Source organism: Aureococcus anophagefferens (genome assembly GCF_000186865.1).
Source record: "Aureococcus anophagefferens unplaced genomic scaffold AURANscaffold_5, whole genome shotgun sequence".
NCBI classification, from domain to species: domain Eukaryota; class Pelagophyceae; order Pelagomonadales; family Pelagomonadaceae; genus Aureococcus; species Aureococcus anophagefferens.
The window spans coordinates 2,537,028-2,551,822 of NW_008705565.1; the positions used below are offsets into that span (position 1 = coordinate 2,537,028).

Sequence of the window (14,795 nt, forward strand, 5' to 3'; positions counted from 1 at the left end):
CAGTTCCTGCTTATGCGTCTTCGACACCGGCGTCGCACAGAAAGTACACGCCGTGAATTCGACCTTGTCAGCGCACGATGTGCAAATCGTCCGGAAGCAACAGGTGAAAATGGTCATATGTTGGTTGACGTCCCAGTCCTCGAGGCAGATCGGGCACCGCGACCCCTCACGCGCCGACCGCGGCTCGGGCTCCGGGTTCGCCTCGCGTCGCAGACGAGCGGCCTCGTGTTCCGCGGCGATGCGCGCGCGGACCTCGTCGGCGTGCGACCGCGGCGCGGGGCCGTAGAAGACCTCCCGCGGGGGCGACGGCGGGGGTGTCGGCGCTTCCGCCCGGGCCGCCTCCGCGGCCCGCTCGGCCCGGATCTTCTTACAGGCCTTGCGGTGGCCCCGCTCGCGCCAGTCGATTTTCTGGCAGGCCACGGAGCAGTACTGTGTTGTTCCACAGGGGCACGGGAGTTTTGACTTCTCACCGCAGATGGTGCAGGTCAGGCGGAGCTTGAACGCCTTCGCTCTGGCCTTCTTCACCTCATACTCGCGCTGCTTCTTCTCCCAATCTTTCTCTCCCGGCTTGTCCATCAGGGGCGCCGCGCATGATCGGCTGTCGCGCCCTCCAGCCACAGATTTTGTGCAGCTCGGCGATTCCGAGGACTATTCCGAGTCCGGATCCGACGCCTCCCCACCGCCACCGCATAACGCCCCCCTTACGCGTCGAACTTGTGGTGGAGGGGCACGTCGCCCGCGAGGACCGAGGCGAAGGTCGTCGGCCGTCCGCCCGCGGAGGACCGGCGGCCGCCGAGGAGCGCCTGGACCGCGAAGTTCACCGCCGGCGGCGACCCCTCGGCCTTGGGCCCCTTCTCGGAGGCCGGGTGGGAGTCGAGGGAGATGGACAACCGTCGGCTCGAGCGCATCTTCGCGCGGAGGTCCAACACCATGGACCAGCGCGAGTCCGCGGAGCCCGAGATCGACGACCGGCGGCTCTTCCGCTGCGTCGGCTCCGAGTACTGCAGCTTGAAGAAGTCCACGAGGTTCTGCTGCGTCATCTCCTTCTCGAGGTCGATCTTCAGCCGGAAGGCCATGCGCTCCACGTCGACGCGCTCCTTGTCGCCGAAGGCGACCTTGACGAGCTCGCGCAGGTCGTTGAGCGTCACGGTGCCGCTCTTGCACTCCTTGAACACGGGCGACATCTCCGTCTCGAGCACCTTGACGAGCGCGCCCATGGTCGCCGGCTTCTCCTCCGCCAGCGTCGCCTTGAGGGACACGAGCAGGTCCAGGATCTTCGCCGTCGACTCCGCGCGCGCGCGCTCGGCGTCGTTCGCGTCGCACATCACGAGGCACAAAAACCGCGCGAAGGTGCACGTCGACGTCCGCGCCTCCTCGCACATGAGCACGAGGCCCTGCAAGATGGCCTTGAGGGACGACATGTGGCGCACGAAGTGGCTCCGGTCCTCCGTGATCTGCTTCAGTAGTTTCGCGCTCACTTTTCCCGTGCCGTCCGGGTCGAACTCCTTGAAGACGGTCCGCGCGTGGAGCACCGTGGCCAGATCGTAGTTCCCGAAGCGCCCGTAGGTCTTGTAGAAGGCCGCCGTCGGCAGGTTCGCGTCGCGCTCGACCTTCTTGCCGCTGTCGTCGCGCCACGACTTCGCCGCGGGCCGCCGCGCGCCTCGAGCCCCCAAAAGCCGCCGCCGCCGGCGGTGCGCGCGGTCCTTCTCCTCGCGCGTCTCCGCCCGGTCGTCCTCGGCCCGAGTGAGCGCGTCGAAGCGGCTCTGGAGCCGCACGGACTTTTCCAGACTCGCCAGGATCGCGCCCTCGGGCACGACCTCGTCGACGCCGCTCGGCGACGCGTGGCCGCTCTCTTCCAGCGAGTCCGCGGCCAAACTAAAATGGCGCCGGCTCTCCGTCGTCGCCGACCCCCGCGTGCCGCCACCGCCCGCCGCGAAGGATTGCGTCGACGGCCAGTCCCAGCCGCCGACGGACGACGACCGCTCGTAGACGCCGTTCGAGAAGGCCTCCGCGGGCCGCTCCGCGGGCCGCGCGGACGCGGGCCGCTGCTTCTGCGGGGCCCGCTTCGCGCCGAGCCCCGCGCCGGCGACGATGGTCTCGATGAGCTCCTCGGTCTTCTGCTTCTTGCGCTCGTTGACGGACGCGGTCGTCCGCAGGTCGAGCTCCCGCGAGTGGTTCGCGTACGCGAGCGCGGCCGGCGCGGCGCCCTTCTCCGGCGTCTTCGGCGGCTCCGGCGTCGGCGCGCCGCGGCCGAGGGGCGGCGCGGTCTTGGGCCGCTCGAGCGCGCCGCGCTTCGCCTGCGACATCATCGTCGCGCGGACGCGGCGCTGGCTCGGCATCTCGTCCACGGGCGGCGGAATGCGCGGCGTGCCGGAGTCGTCCGAGCCGCTCTCGCCGTCGCTGGAGTCGTCCCGGCGCGCCTCGCGCTGGCGCATGACGACGTTGCGCAGCAGGAGCGTCGCGTGCTGGTCCGGCCGCCCCGCGCCGCCCCTCTCGAAGGACCCCAAGGAAATGCCCGACGCGCGCCGCTCCGCCGCGGTCCACTCGCCGAGCCTCGCCTCCACGGCGTCGCAGGTCCTGTCGAAGGCGCGGTCGATGGGCCGCACGGACGCGCCGGACTTCTTCGAGCCTGGGCAGGAAAAGAGAGATTCAACGTCGCTTCAACGTGAGTGTTCCGCACGCGCGCGTTCCGGAAAAAGCATCCATGCTTCGAGACCGTTCCGAGAGATGATCGCTCGTCCAAAAATCAGCCAAAACGAGTGGAAAACGACCGAGATAGGAGCCTTTGAAGTTGGGAATTTCGCACCCTTTTCCTGCCCTGCTTCGAGCCGAGCCAGGACGTGCGGGCCTTGGGCTTCTCCGCCGCGGACGCGTCGAGGAGCGCGTGGCGCTTCAAAGTGTCGTAGAGCACCGCGGCGGTGCCGTCGCGGCAGAGCGACAGCACGCGGCGCCGCGCCCGGTCGCGGCCGGGCAGCGCCATCGTCTGTAGGCTGACGACGCCGTCGTCGTGGATGCGCTCGTAGGCCGACGCCTCGATGGTCGGCGCGCTCCGGCCCTTCTCCGGCGCGGGCTTGAGCGTCGGCGCGCGGTGCTTCGGCGCGCGCTCCATGTGCGTCTTCCGGAGCAGTTTCGGCGACTTCTTCTGCGCGAGCGTCTTTTTCGCCGCGGACGCGCGGAGCGTCGGCGACCGCCGGGGCTTGTCCGCCTTGAGCTTCGGCGAGCCGCCGTCGTCGTCGCCGCCCGATTCGTTTTCGTCCGCGGCCCCCCGGACCGTCTTTCGGCGGTCGAAGGTCGACGCGGGCGCGGACTTGGAGCGGCCGAGGCCCGGGGACCCGGGGCCGCCCTTGGGCGACGGCGCGCCCTTGGGCGACAGCGCGAGGGTCGACGCCGTCGCGGACGCGTCGCTGTCGCGGCGGTCGTCGCTCGGGGGCGGCGGCGCGGCGTCGCGGCCCGCGCCGCCGCGCGCGCGCGAGTCGTCGAGCGCCGCCCGGAGCTCCGTGGCCCCGGCGCCCCGCAGCGAATCGCCCGGGTCGTCCCAGCCGAGCTCCTGGCGCATGTCGACGCCCGCCGTGAACGCGTCCTTGGGGCTGAAGAGGCCAAGCGTGTCGAGGGGCACGCGCCACGTCCTAGCGCCGCCCGCGTCGTCGCCGTCCACTAACAACCCCTCGACGGCCGCGCCCGGCGCCGTCGCGCCGCGGTCCTCCGGGGGCAGGAAGACCAGAGCCGTCGGCGGCGCGAGCGGGTTCGGCCGCGGGCTCCGGAGCGGCGACGTCGGCGGGATCGCCGTCGCGCCGGGCGTCAGCGTCGCGAGCAGCGGCGGCGTCGCGGCGCCCTTGCGCGCGCGCGCGTGGCCCCGCACGGCGTAGAGCCCGACGCTGCCGTCGCTCCGGGCCACGGCGAGGCCCGGGAAGGGCCCCAGGAAGCAGAGCGCGCCGACCTCGAGGCCGTCCGCGATTGGCAGCAGCGATAGCAAACGCAGCGTCGCGAGGTCCCAGACGCGGACGCTCAGGTCCGACGACGCCGTCGCCAGCAAACCCAAATCCGCGTCGAGCGCCGTCGCGACGAGCGCCCCGTCGTGCGCGCCGTGGACGAAGCGGAACCGCCGCCGCCGGTTCATCTCCGCGGTCTGCTTGTCCTCGTCGCCCGTGTCGACCTGGGCGGGCAAAGCGTGATTCAACGTCGCTTCAACGCGAGTGTTCCGCGCGCGCGCGTTCCGGAAAAAAGCATCCACGCTTCGAGACCGTTCCAAGAGACGATCGCTCGTCCAAGAATCAGCCGAAACGAGTGGAAAACGGCCGAGAGAGGAGCCTTTGAAGTCGGGAAGTTCGCGCCCTTGTCCCGCCCCGGCGTCGACGCGGCCGTCGTGCACCGCGAGCGTGCGGTCGCCGCCGATCGTCACGAGCACCTCGAACTTGGGCACGTAGTGGAGCGCTAAAACGCGCTCGAGGTGCGGGTGGTACGTCGCGACGGTCTCCTCGAGCGCGAGGCCGACGGCGACGACGCGGCCCGACGCGTACCCGACGAAGACCTTGCGCGCGCGCGGGCACGCGGCCGCGGCCGTGACCTCCGAGGACCCGCTCTCCGCGTCGGCCTTGCCGCCGCCGCGGAGCGAGTGCTCGAAGGCCCGCGGCTCGTAGGCCGCCTCGCCGACGTCGAGACCTTCCAGCACCGTCGCGCGGCGCGCGTCGAAGACGTAGAACTGGGCCATCCAGGCGCTGTAGGCCAGCGCCACGGGCGCCTCGGCGTTGGCCCGCTTCACGCCGCCGTCGTCCTCCGCGGCGCCGTCGTCGAAGGCCACGGCCTCGAAGAAGTAGGCCCGGTGCCGCGTCGCCGCGACCAAGGCGCGGCCCCGGCCCCACGCGCCGCATAAAAATCGCGGCCGCACGACCTCGTCGACGGCCGACGCCACGCGGAACGTGTGGAGGCACAGCGCCACGGAGCCGTGGTGGTCGTGCGCGCAGTGGGCCCGGTCCAGGTCCCACAAGCGGAAGACGCCGTTCGTGTCGAGCGTGACCGCGGCGTCGCGCGAGCCCCGCTTGTGGCTGCCGCTCGGCAGCGTGACGACGGCGACGGCGCTGAGCGGGTGGCGGTGGCCCACGAGGCGCATCTGGACGCCGATGCGGCCGCTGACGAGCGGGTCCAGGCAGTTGGCCTCGCACTCGTAGCCCGCCGTCACCAACAGACCGTACTCGTCGGAGTAGGCCAGCGCCCGGATGGCGCCGCCGCCGCCGTTGATGTCGTGGCGCACCTGGGGCAGGCCCGCGCCGCCCTCGAAGAGGTCGCCCAGGTCGTGGACCAGCAGCCTCTTGTCCTGGCCCGCGGTCACGAGCAGATTCGCGCGGTCCAGCGCGACGGCGCCGACGATGCCGCCCCGGTGCGGCGTCACGACGCTCAGCAGGCGCCGCTCCTCCATGGACCACGTCGCCAGCGTCGCCGTCGTCGGCGCGAAGGCGAAGAGGCAGTCCGTTGGCTCGCCGTAGCAGAAGAGCCGCGCGGGCTCGACGCGCTCGCTCGGCGCCTCGAACTCGACCCGGCGCAGCGGCACCGCCGCGCCCCACTTGACGTCGTAGACGCCGAAGGGCCCCACGCTCCGCGCCACGACGAGCTGGCGCCGCGGCGCCACGTACAGCACCTCCTCGACGGACCCCTCGCCGTCGGGCGTCCACCGCTGCCGCGGCCCGGGCTCCAGGCCGCCCTTCTCGCCCGCGGGGAAGACGCCGATGGCCGGCGACCCCACCTCGACGACGAGCAGCGCCTCGAGCTTCGCCACGTAGTGGAGCTTCGCGATGCGCGCGCGCTTGAACGCGTCCTCCCCGAGGTAGGGCCGCGGCTTGTAGGCCGTGCCGAACAGGTCGCTGCGCTGGCCGCTCTGGGACGCCGACGCCACGGCGCAGTAGTAGGAGCTGAACTGGTCCCAGCGCAGCACGCCCGCGCCGTCCGCGTCGCCCTCGTCGAAGACGTGCTGCAGCGACGCGAGCCGCGACCGGTCCAACCCGCCGGGCCAGATGGACCGCACGGCGCCTAAAAAGCCCGCGCGGTCGACGCCGCGGGACCCGCCCCGCCGCAGGAACTCGTCCTTGAGCCGGTCCAGCGCCTTCTCGTCGAGCTGCTCCAGCAGCGCGCTCCGGCCCTTGTCCGCGGCGTCGCGCGGCGGCGGCCGCTCCGCCGACGTGAACAGGTTCGCCATGGCGCCCATCTGCTTCAGGCGCCCGCCGCGCAGCGACGCCTTGCGCATGGCGAACTCGGCGGCGCGGCGCGACGCGGCCGCCTAAAACGCTCTCCCAGTCGGAGAGGGGCTGCCCCAGCGCCGATGAGAGCGCGCTGTTTTTTCTTGAAGATTGACGCCGACACTGCCCCTCGTGTCAGAGAGCATGGGGCAGCCTATGGCCGGACTTTGCATGGGGCACCCTTGAATCGCGACGCATGGCCGACAAGCGCCGGCGCGCGGCCGTCGTCGGCGCGTCCCTCGGCGGCCTGTCGGCGGCGCAGGTGCTCCAGGACTCCGGCTTCGTTGTCACGGTCTTCGAGAAGCACGGCGCGCCCTTCAGCGACCGCGGCGGCGGGCTCTCGTGCAATGTCCCCTACGACGCGATCCGGCCCCGGGCGCCGCGCCCGCCGCCCTTCGAGATGAACGCGCTGACGCGCGAGCACCCCGACGGCCCCGCGGCGCCGTGCAGCCAGCCCGCCGTCGCCTACGGTCGGCTCTGGGACTGGCTGCGCGACGGCGTCGCGGACCTGCGCCTCGGCGCCGCCGTCGCCGACGTTAAAGACGGGCCCGGCGGCGCGCACATCGTCCTGGCGGGCGGCGCCGACCGCGGGCCCTACGAGCTCGTCGTCCTCGCGGACGGCGGCCGGTCGACGCTCCGGCGCCGCGTGGACGCGACGGCGACGCCGACCTACAGCGGCTTCTGCCTCTACCGCGGCCTCGCGCCCCTCGCCGCCCTCGGCGGCCGCGCGGACGGGACCTTCTTCCTCTGGCAGCACGGCGACACACGCCTCGACGGCTACGCCGTCGGCCCCGCGCTCAACTGGGGCGTCACGGCGCCCGCGCCGGAGCCCCCGCGAAGACCGAAGGGCGACGCGCCGCCGCACGCCTACGCTGGCGCCGGCGACGCCGACGTCGACGCCGCCGTCGCGCGCGCCGCGGCCGCGTTCCCGACGCCGTGGCCCGCGGCTGTGTGGAAATCAAATCTTCAACCCGACTTCAATGTGCGCGTATGCGACCGTTTCGACGCAAGGTTTTCTGCTGTGCTTCGAGAACTCGACGAGAGCAATCGATTCGTCCAAAAATCAGCCAAATCGACTTCGATTTGACCGAGCTAGAGATTTCTGAAGTTTGGCCCCGACGTCCCATCTCACTGGTTGATTTCCACACAGGCCCGCGACCGTCGTCGCCGCGACGGCCGGCGGCGGCCGGCCCGTCGTGCGCCACCCGCTCTACCACCTCGCCGCCGCGCGGGCGAGCCGGGGCCGCCTCGCCCTCCTCGGCGACGCGGCGCACCTCTTCTCGCCGCTCGTCGGCAGCGGGCTGCGCGCGGCGATGCTCGACGCCATCGCGCTCAAGGCGTGCCTCGCGGCCGGCGGCGGTGACGTCGCGGCGGCGCTGGGCCGCTACGACGCGGCGACGCGGGCCCACCGCTTCGACTTCGCCGCGCGGTCCGCGCAGGCGCTCGCCGCGCTCCGCGCGGGCGCGCGCTTCCGCCTGCCGCTCGCGCGGCCCGTCGGCGGCGTCCGCGCGGCGTCGTTCTTCGACGCCGCGCGCGACGACCCGCCGGACGTCGACCTCGAGCCGGACACGACGGACGACGACGAGGACAGGTGAGCGCGTGGGGTTTAATAAAGGCTATGGGACGGCGCGTTTAGGAACATTATTACTCGCTGCGACGCTGGTGAGCTTCGTAAAGGGACATGTATTTTGCGAGGCTCCTGAACAGGGCATCTCGATCGGCTTGTGGCTCATTTGGCCGCCAGTGATCGTGGCAGTGGCTGAAGGTCAAGTGCATCAGAGGCGTGTAGCCAAAGGGTGTGATTTGAGTCAAGAGCGACGGCTGGCGCTCGCAGATGAGCCTGACCATGGATAGCGTGGTCGTAGCGTCATGGTCTTTCGAGGGAGTCGCGAAGCAATGTAGCAAATTTTCCCCGCGTGGTATGCTCCGGAAACTCGATCTGTGGCCTGAATTGTAAAGAAGTCGGAGGACGTCGAGAGCTCCTTCTAGGACAGCGTTAACAAACGCATCGTTTCTTCCCGTGCCCTTGCGATCAGGAGGTATAGAGCCCGCGTCAAGAAGCACCCGAACGACCTCGACCTGCCCATAATAGCACGCATGTTCGAGGACGTGCTCGCTTGTTTCACCATAAAAACCCTTGATTTCCCCATTCAGGTTCGCACCGCGACGGATAAGCTCGGAGATGAAAGCGGCTGGGCAACGCCAAGATAACGCAGCAACGAGCGCGCAGTCCGATTCGAGTTGGAGCAGCAGCGATTTGAACTCGTCACATTCGGCGGAACCTTTCGTAATAAATCCGTAGGGACGGAACATTCGGAGACGGCCGAGCTCTGGTGAATTGGACAGCGTCACGCAGCTCTGACGCCAGGCGGTCTCATCCGTTTCTTTGGCGAATCTGACGGCCACACCGCGGAGATGCCGCAGGGTCTGCAGGGCCCAGGCGAGGCGCTCGAACACGAGGGCGTTCCTTGACTCTATGTGAATCATTTCACAGAGAGGGACCTTGTTCAGCAAGTGCGGCGACGACATAACGCGGTCATTCACGCCAGAAAGTCTGCGAACAGCGCCCAGGACCGCTCGACCCGTACGGTCGGTCGTTGTGGCGCTCAGCACGTCCGGGAACCGTAAGTGGTCAAGCACGAGACCGCGCAGCGGCGCCGGGAGTCGCCGCATGACGCGCGCGCACGCTGTGTCGCGTCCGGGGAGCGTCGAGGCCACTCGAAAGCCTGGCCCACCCTCTCGATGCGAGCGGGCTTTCAGCTCGAGTCAGTGCCGGCTTCAACACGACTTCAACGAGGCGACAAATCCACGCGAATCGAAAGCAAGAGGATGCAGAAGAGGCAGCTACACACGATAAGCGCGCGCCCCCGCCCCGGCGTGGCGTCGGGTCGGGGGCGCGGGGGGAGGGCGGCGCGAGCGAGCGCGGCGGTCGAAAAAGGGCCGCGCGAAAACGGGGGGTCAGTCGACGGTCGCCGAGTTGGCGACGTAGCGCTCGACGGACTCCTTCTTGCGCGTGGACCGGCGCGGGCCGCCGTCGTTCTCGGACGACGGGTCCGCGGCGTCGTCGCGGCCCCGGGGCTTGCGGGCCCGGGGCCCCGGCGCGGCGGCGCGCGGCGGCTTATTGGCGTCGGGCGCCGGCGCGCCGCGCGACGACTTGCCGCGGCGCGGCGCCGGCGCGCCGTCGCGCGGCGCGGCGGCGCCGCGCTTCTTCTCGGGCGAGGCCTTGGCGCGGGGCCGCGCGGGCGCGCCCGGCGCGGCCGCCGGCGCCTCCTCCTTGGCCTTGGGCGCGCCGCGGCGCGCCGCCGGCGCGGGCGGCGGCGGCGGCGCGTCCGCGCCGCGCGCCGCGTCCCAGGGCGGCGCGCGCCGCGGCAGGAAGTCCCAGTCGAACAAGTTGTCGTCGCGGAACTTCTCGCGCTTGTAGACGTCGAGGAAGAGCTTGCGCAGGTAGGCGTAGTCGGGCCGGTCGTCGAAGCGCAGGCTCCGGCAGTACTCGAAGTAGCGGCGAAACTCGGGCGCGAAGCCGTCGCAGAGCGTCGCCGCCGACGTCTCCATTTTGCGCTTCTTGATGCGCTCGTACTTCTTCGCCTTCGTGTCCGCCTTGAGGCCCTGCCAGGGCAGGGACCCCCGCGCCAAATACATGAGCACGTAGCCCAGCGACTCGAGGTCGTCGCGGCGCGAGGGCTCGATGCCGACGTGCGTGTTGATCGACGCGTAGCGCGCGGTGCCCGTGAGGTTCTTGTTCTCGCGGTAGGGGATGTGCTCGTGGCTCCGCGGGTCCCGGTACTTCTTCGCGAGCCCGAAGTCGATGGCGTGGACGACGCGCGACGCGACGGCGCCGCGGCCGACGAGGAAGTTGTCGGGCTTGACGTCGCGGTGCACCTGGGCAGGAAAAGGGTGATTCAACGTCGCTTCAACGTGCGTGTTCCGCGCGCGCGCGTTCCGGAAAAAGCATCCACGCTTCGAGACCGTTCCGAGAGATGATCGCTCGTCCAAAAATCAGCCGAAACGAGTGGAAAACGGCCGAGATATGAGGCTTTGAAGTTGGGAATTTCGCTCTCTTTTCCTGCCCTGCGGTGCACGAAGTGGCGCACGTGGACGGCCTCGAGCCGCTCGAGGAGCTGGCCCGCGACGCTCAGGACCTGGGAGGGGTTCGCTCCAAAAAAGGGGCGGGGGGGGCGTCGACGGGGGGCGCGGGCGCCGCGCGGTCTTGAGCGTGAACCGGCGGCCGCACTGGTTGAAGAGGTCCTCGAGCGACGGGCCGAGCCTACGGAGCACGGCTGACCCCCCCCCCCGCCGTGGACGCCCCCGGGGGACGCGGGCCCCGCGCAGCTCCATGACCATGGCGTTGTGGTCGCCCTCGACGCCGCACCAGCGGACCGTCGGGACGCCCGCCGAGCCCGCGAGCGCGCGGTAGACGCGGCTCTCGTAGAGGAGCTGCGGGTGGCGCGTCTCCACGGCCTCGAGCTTGACGGCGACCTCCTCCCCGCCCTCGTTGACGCCGGAGAAGATCTCTCCGAAGGAGCCGGAGCCGATTTTCTTGTGGAGCGTGAAGCTCTGCACGCGCTTCACCGGGGGGCACGCGCGCTTCTCGGACATGGTCGAGCGGGAGGCGCGGGGCGGGGAGCGCAAGCGCGGCGCCTCACGATGCCATGCGCGCGCGCCCCGCGGCCGGCGGGCAGCGTGTGTCGACGAGGTTCGGCTTCCTGGCCGTGCGGAGTGAGTTTTGCCTCTCGTTTGCGCGAGGATTCGGCTAAAGTTCGCCTTCACGGCAGGCGGGGCATCATGGCCGCCGCGCGCGCGAGGAGCGCGCCGACGTGCGGCGCGTCGCCCCGGCCCGTGTCGACGCGGAAGCACGCGGACGCGAGCGCCGCGTCGAGGAGGCCCTCGAGCGTCGACGCGGCGTCGGCGTCGTCCGCGGCCCGGAGGAGCGCGGCGACGGCGCCGGCGAGGAACGCGTCGCCGGCGCCGACGGAGTCGACGGTCCCCTCGACGGCGAAGGCCCGGCGGAACGCGGCCTTGCCCGCGAGTCCCTCGAGGCGCCGCGGGCACGCGCGGCCAAGCACCCGGCGGAGGCGGGCCTCGTCGCCCGCGGCGCCGAAGCAGCCCCGGGGCCCGAGCGTCACGAGGACGAGGCCCGCGCCGCGGTCGAGAATCTTCCGCGCGACGTTCTCCACCGCGGCGTCGTCGAGGACCGTCTCGAGCGAGTCGTCGAGGCCGTGCGCTGCGAGCAGCGCCGCCTTCAGCCCCGCGCAGGCCGCGGCCTCGTCCAAATTGCCGTGGAAGAGGCCCACGGCGCCGTAGGCGTCCCGCGCGTCGCCGAGCGGGAGCGCCGCGTCGTCCGAGGCCTCGTTGACGTCGAGGCACACGCAGCAGCCCCGCGCGTTGGCCTCGGTCGCGAGGGCCCGCAGCCGCGCGCCGCGCAGGGCCGGGCCCATGACGTGGGGGTAGCCTATTGTCGCCACGTCGTACGCACCCAGCGCGGCCGCGTCGAGCTCGAGTCTCGCGTTCCAGCCCTGCGCGCAGTAGACCGCGCGCTTGCCGTCGCTCCGGTACACGGGCAGGCACGCGGCGCCCGTCGCGCAGGCCGCGTCGCGCGCCACGCGGGCCGTGCCGACGCCCGCGGTCCGCCACGCGCCGACCAAGTAGTCGCCGAAGCCGTCCGCTCCGAGCGTCGTGTGCGCGTCCGCGGCCAGCCCCCCCCCGGCCCCGAGCAGCGCGAGCTGCGCCGCGACGTTGGACACGCTGCCCCCGGGCCGCAGCTCGAAGGCGTCGACGGCCGCGTAGCCCTCGCGGCTCGGCAGGTCGTCGCTGCCTCGAAGGACGACGTCGACGCACGCGTGGCCGCAGCAGAGCACGCGCCGCGTCTCCTCGCGCGCGCCGCCGCGGAAGGCCTCGGCGACGACGCGCGCCGCGAGGGCGCCCATGGCCTCTTCGGCGACGTCCGACGTGTCGACGAACGCGTGCGGCCCGGGAGGCCGGTACGCCTGCCGCGCGGCCTCCGCGTCCGCGAGCGACGACCCGGCGCTCGCGAGCTCCGCGGCGTCGCGCCCCGCGTTGCGCGCCGCCTTGCGCGCCCGGAGCACGGCGGGCGCCGCCGTGACCCAGGCGAGGCCGAAGGCGTCGGCGCCGCAGCGGTTCGCGAGCGTTTGGAGCCACGCCGGGTCCTTCGTGTGCGTCGAGAACGGCGCGACGAGGACGACGTCGTTGCCGGCCTTGCAGTTCTGCTCGCAGGCGCGGAAGCAGGTCTCGTAGGCCAGGGCCTTGAGCGTGCCCGCGTAGAAGTCGCAGTCGTGGGCGTCGGGCGCCTCGCCGCCGGCGACGAGGGCCGCGTTGGCCAGGGGCCACTCGAGCGTGTCCTTGTCGACGAGGCAGGCGCCGCCGAGCTCCTTGCACGCGAGCGCCGCGAGCGTCGTCTTGCCGCCGCAAGGGCTGCCGGCGACGACGAGGAGCCGAGGCATCGAGCTGTTTTTGCGAGAGCTCTCACACCATGCGACGCGCCGACGATTGCAAGGTGCAGTAGACCTTGCAGTGCCTCCTTAGCGCCGCGGACCGGCGCCGCGGCCTTGTCGCGGCGGACGCGGTCGAGGGCGACGGCGAGCGCGCGGAGCCAGGTGCCCTTGGCCGCCGCGGACGGCGCCTCGACGTGGAGCAGGCAGTCGCCGCCGTCCGCGACGAGCTCGAAGGCGAACTTCTCCGCGTCGCGGTGCGCCGCGGCGCGCGCGAGCGCCGCGGCGCCGCGCGCGAGGTCCCGCTTCGTGGCGGCCTTGGCCGGCCACGTGTCGAAGCTCAGGCGCTCGCGGTCGCCGTCGCGGTCGTCGCCGCCGCCCGCGCAGGCGCGGACGCGGTCGACGGCCTCGAGGTCGACGTGCTTCTCCTTGCGCGCCTCGCCGTCGTGGCCCTCCCAGCGGAGCTCCGCGAGGTCGTGCGACAGGTAGAAGAAGCGCTCGTGGCGGGGCGGCGCCTGGTTCGCCACGTAGGCGCGCTGCGTCTTCAGCAAGAAGCCGCCGCGCGCGCAGGCCTCGACGGCGGCCCAGCCCGCCTCCTCGTCGTCGAGGTCGACGGCGCCGTCCGCGCCGGCGACCGCGGCCCGGTCGGCGCCGCGCGCGGCCGCGTGCGCGTCCGCCGCGCGGCCGTCGAGCGGCGCGCCGTCCGGCGCGCGCGCGGCGCCGCGGTCGCCGAGGCGGCCCGCGCACCAGCTCAGCCCCGCGGCCCAGTCGTCGGCGACGGAGGCCGGCGCGTCCGCGGGGAGCACGAGGTCGTGGACCTCGCCCGCGGCCTCCCGCACGCGCACGACGCGCGACCGCCTCGCGCGCGCGACGGCGAGGTCGCCCGCGCCGGCGACGTGCGCGAGGTCCTCCGCGCGGAGCTGGAGGTCCTTGAAGGAGCGCCGCCGCCGCACGTTGTCGCGCGCGAGGGCCGCGCGCGGCGGCAGCGACGGCGCCTCCTCGACGACGGCGACGCCGGCGACCTGGGCAGGAAAAGAGAGATTCAAGTTCGCTTCAACATGAGTGTTCCGCGCGCGCGCGTTCCGGAGATAGCATCCACGCTTCGAGAGCGCTCCGAGAGATGATCGCTCGTCCAAAAATCAGCCAAAACGAGTGGAAAACGGCCGAGATAGGAGCCTTTGAAGTTGGGAATGTCGCTCTCTTTTGCTGCCCTGCCGGCGACGCGCGCGAGGCTCACGGCCGTGCGGTGGTCGCTGTACTTGCCCAGCGTCCGCGCGAGGCGCTGGTCGAAGAAGGGCGCGGCGAAGCCTACGGAGCGCGTCGGTGACGGTCTTTCGTAAAATTTCCCGGTCGACATCTCTCGAAACTCGTCGCGGCCGCGGGACGCCGGGCGACGCCGAGGCGCCGCAGGTCGTCGGCGAGGAACGCGCGCTTCGCCTTGACGCGCCCCGACGCGGCGACTTTGCCGCAGCGCGTGCCCGCCTGGAGCCGGCCGACGCGCTGCTTCGCCGCCTCCAGCGCCGACGCCGCGGCGGCGTTCCGCGCGATGGCCGCCCGCAGGCCCTCGGCGACGGCCGCGACGGCCGGCCGGTCCGCGGGCCGCGCCTCGAAGCACCGGCGCCGCCAGAACGCGAGCGCCGGCGGGCTGCAGGCCCAGGGCGCGGGCCGCTTGCCCGAGAGCACGGCGTGCGCCACGGCCGTCGCGCGCCAGCTCGGCGGCCAGGGCGTCTCGCCGCGCGCGGACAGCTCGTGGAGCACGCAGCCGAGCGCGTAGGCGTCCGACGCCTCCGAGTACTCGCGGCGCTCGAGCGACTCCGGCGCCTCCCAGCGCACGGGGCCGAGCTCCTGCGTCGTGAACCCCTTGGACGCCGCCGCGGCCCGGAGCCGCGCGAGCCCGAAGTCGCAGACGACCGCCCGCAACTCGCCGTCGACGCGGTGCACGAGGAGGTTCCGGCACGCGAGGTCCCGGTGCACGATGCGCTCCGCGTGGAGCGCCGCGACGCCGCGCGCCGCGCCGAGCGCCAACACCAACAAATCGTCGCGCGTGAGCGCGCCGCCCGGCAGGAGCGACGCCCGCAGCGCCGACGACGGCCGCGCGCGGAGGAGCGCCTTCACGGAGCAG

At 72.2% G+C, this 14,795-nt stretch overlaps 2 protein-coding genes across 2 annotated transcripts; one reads left to right on the forward strand and one right to left on the reverse strand.

Moving 5' to 3' along the window:
- Window positions 1–6,423: 6,423 nt before the first annotated feature.
- AURANDRAFT_62822 (hypothetical protein) lies at window positions 6,424–8,401 on the forward strand (the record flags this gene model as incomplete). Its single annotated transcript, XM_009036783.1, has 4 exons — window positions 6,424–7,178; window positions 7,378–7,818; window positions 8,264–8,346; window positions 8,382–8,401. 4 exons carry the CDS (start codon window positions 6,424–6,426, stop codon window positions 8,399–8,401), a joined length of 1,299 nt encoding a protein of 432 aa, XP_009035031.1.
- Window positions 8,402–9,066: 665 nt separating this feature from the next.
- On the reverse strand, window positions 9,067–10,952 carry AURANDRAFT_52985 (hypothetical protein; the record flags this gene model as incomplete). Its single annotated transcript, XM_009036861.1, has 4 exons — window positions 9,067–10,106; window positions 10,307–10,366; window positions 10,431–10,491; window positions 10,555–10,952. The coding sequence occupies 4 exons, from the start codon at window positions 10,821–10,823 to the stop codon at window positions 9,186–9,188; spliced, it is 1,311 nt and encodes a 436-aa protein (XP_009035109.1).
- Window positions 10,953–14,795: the final 3,843 nt, after the last annotated feature.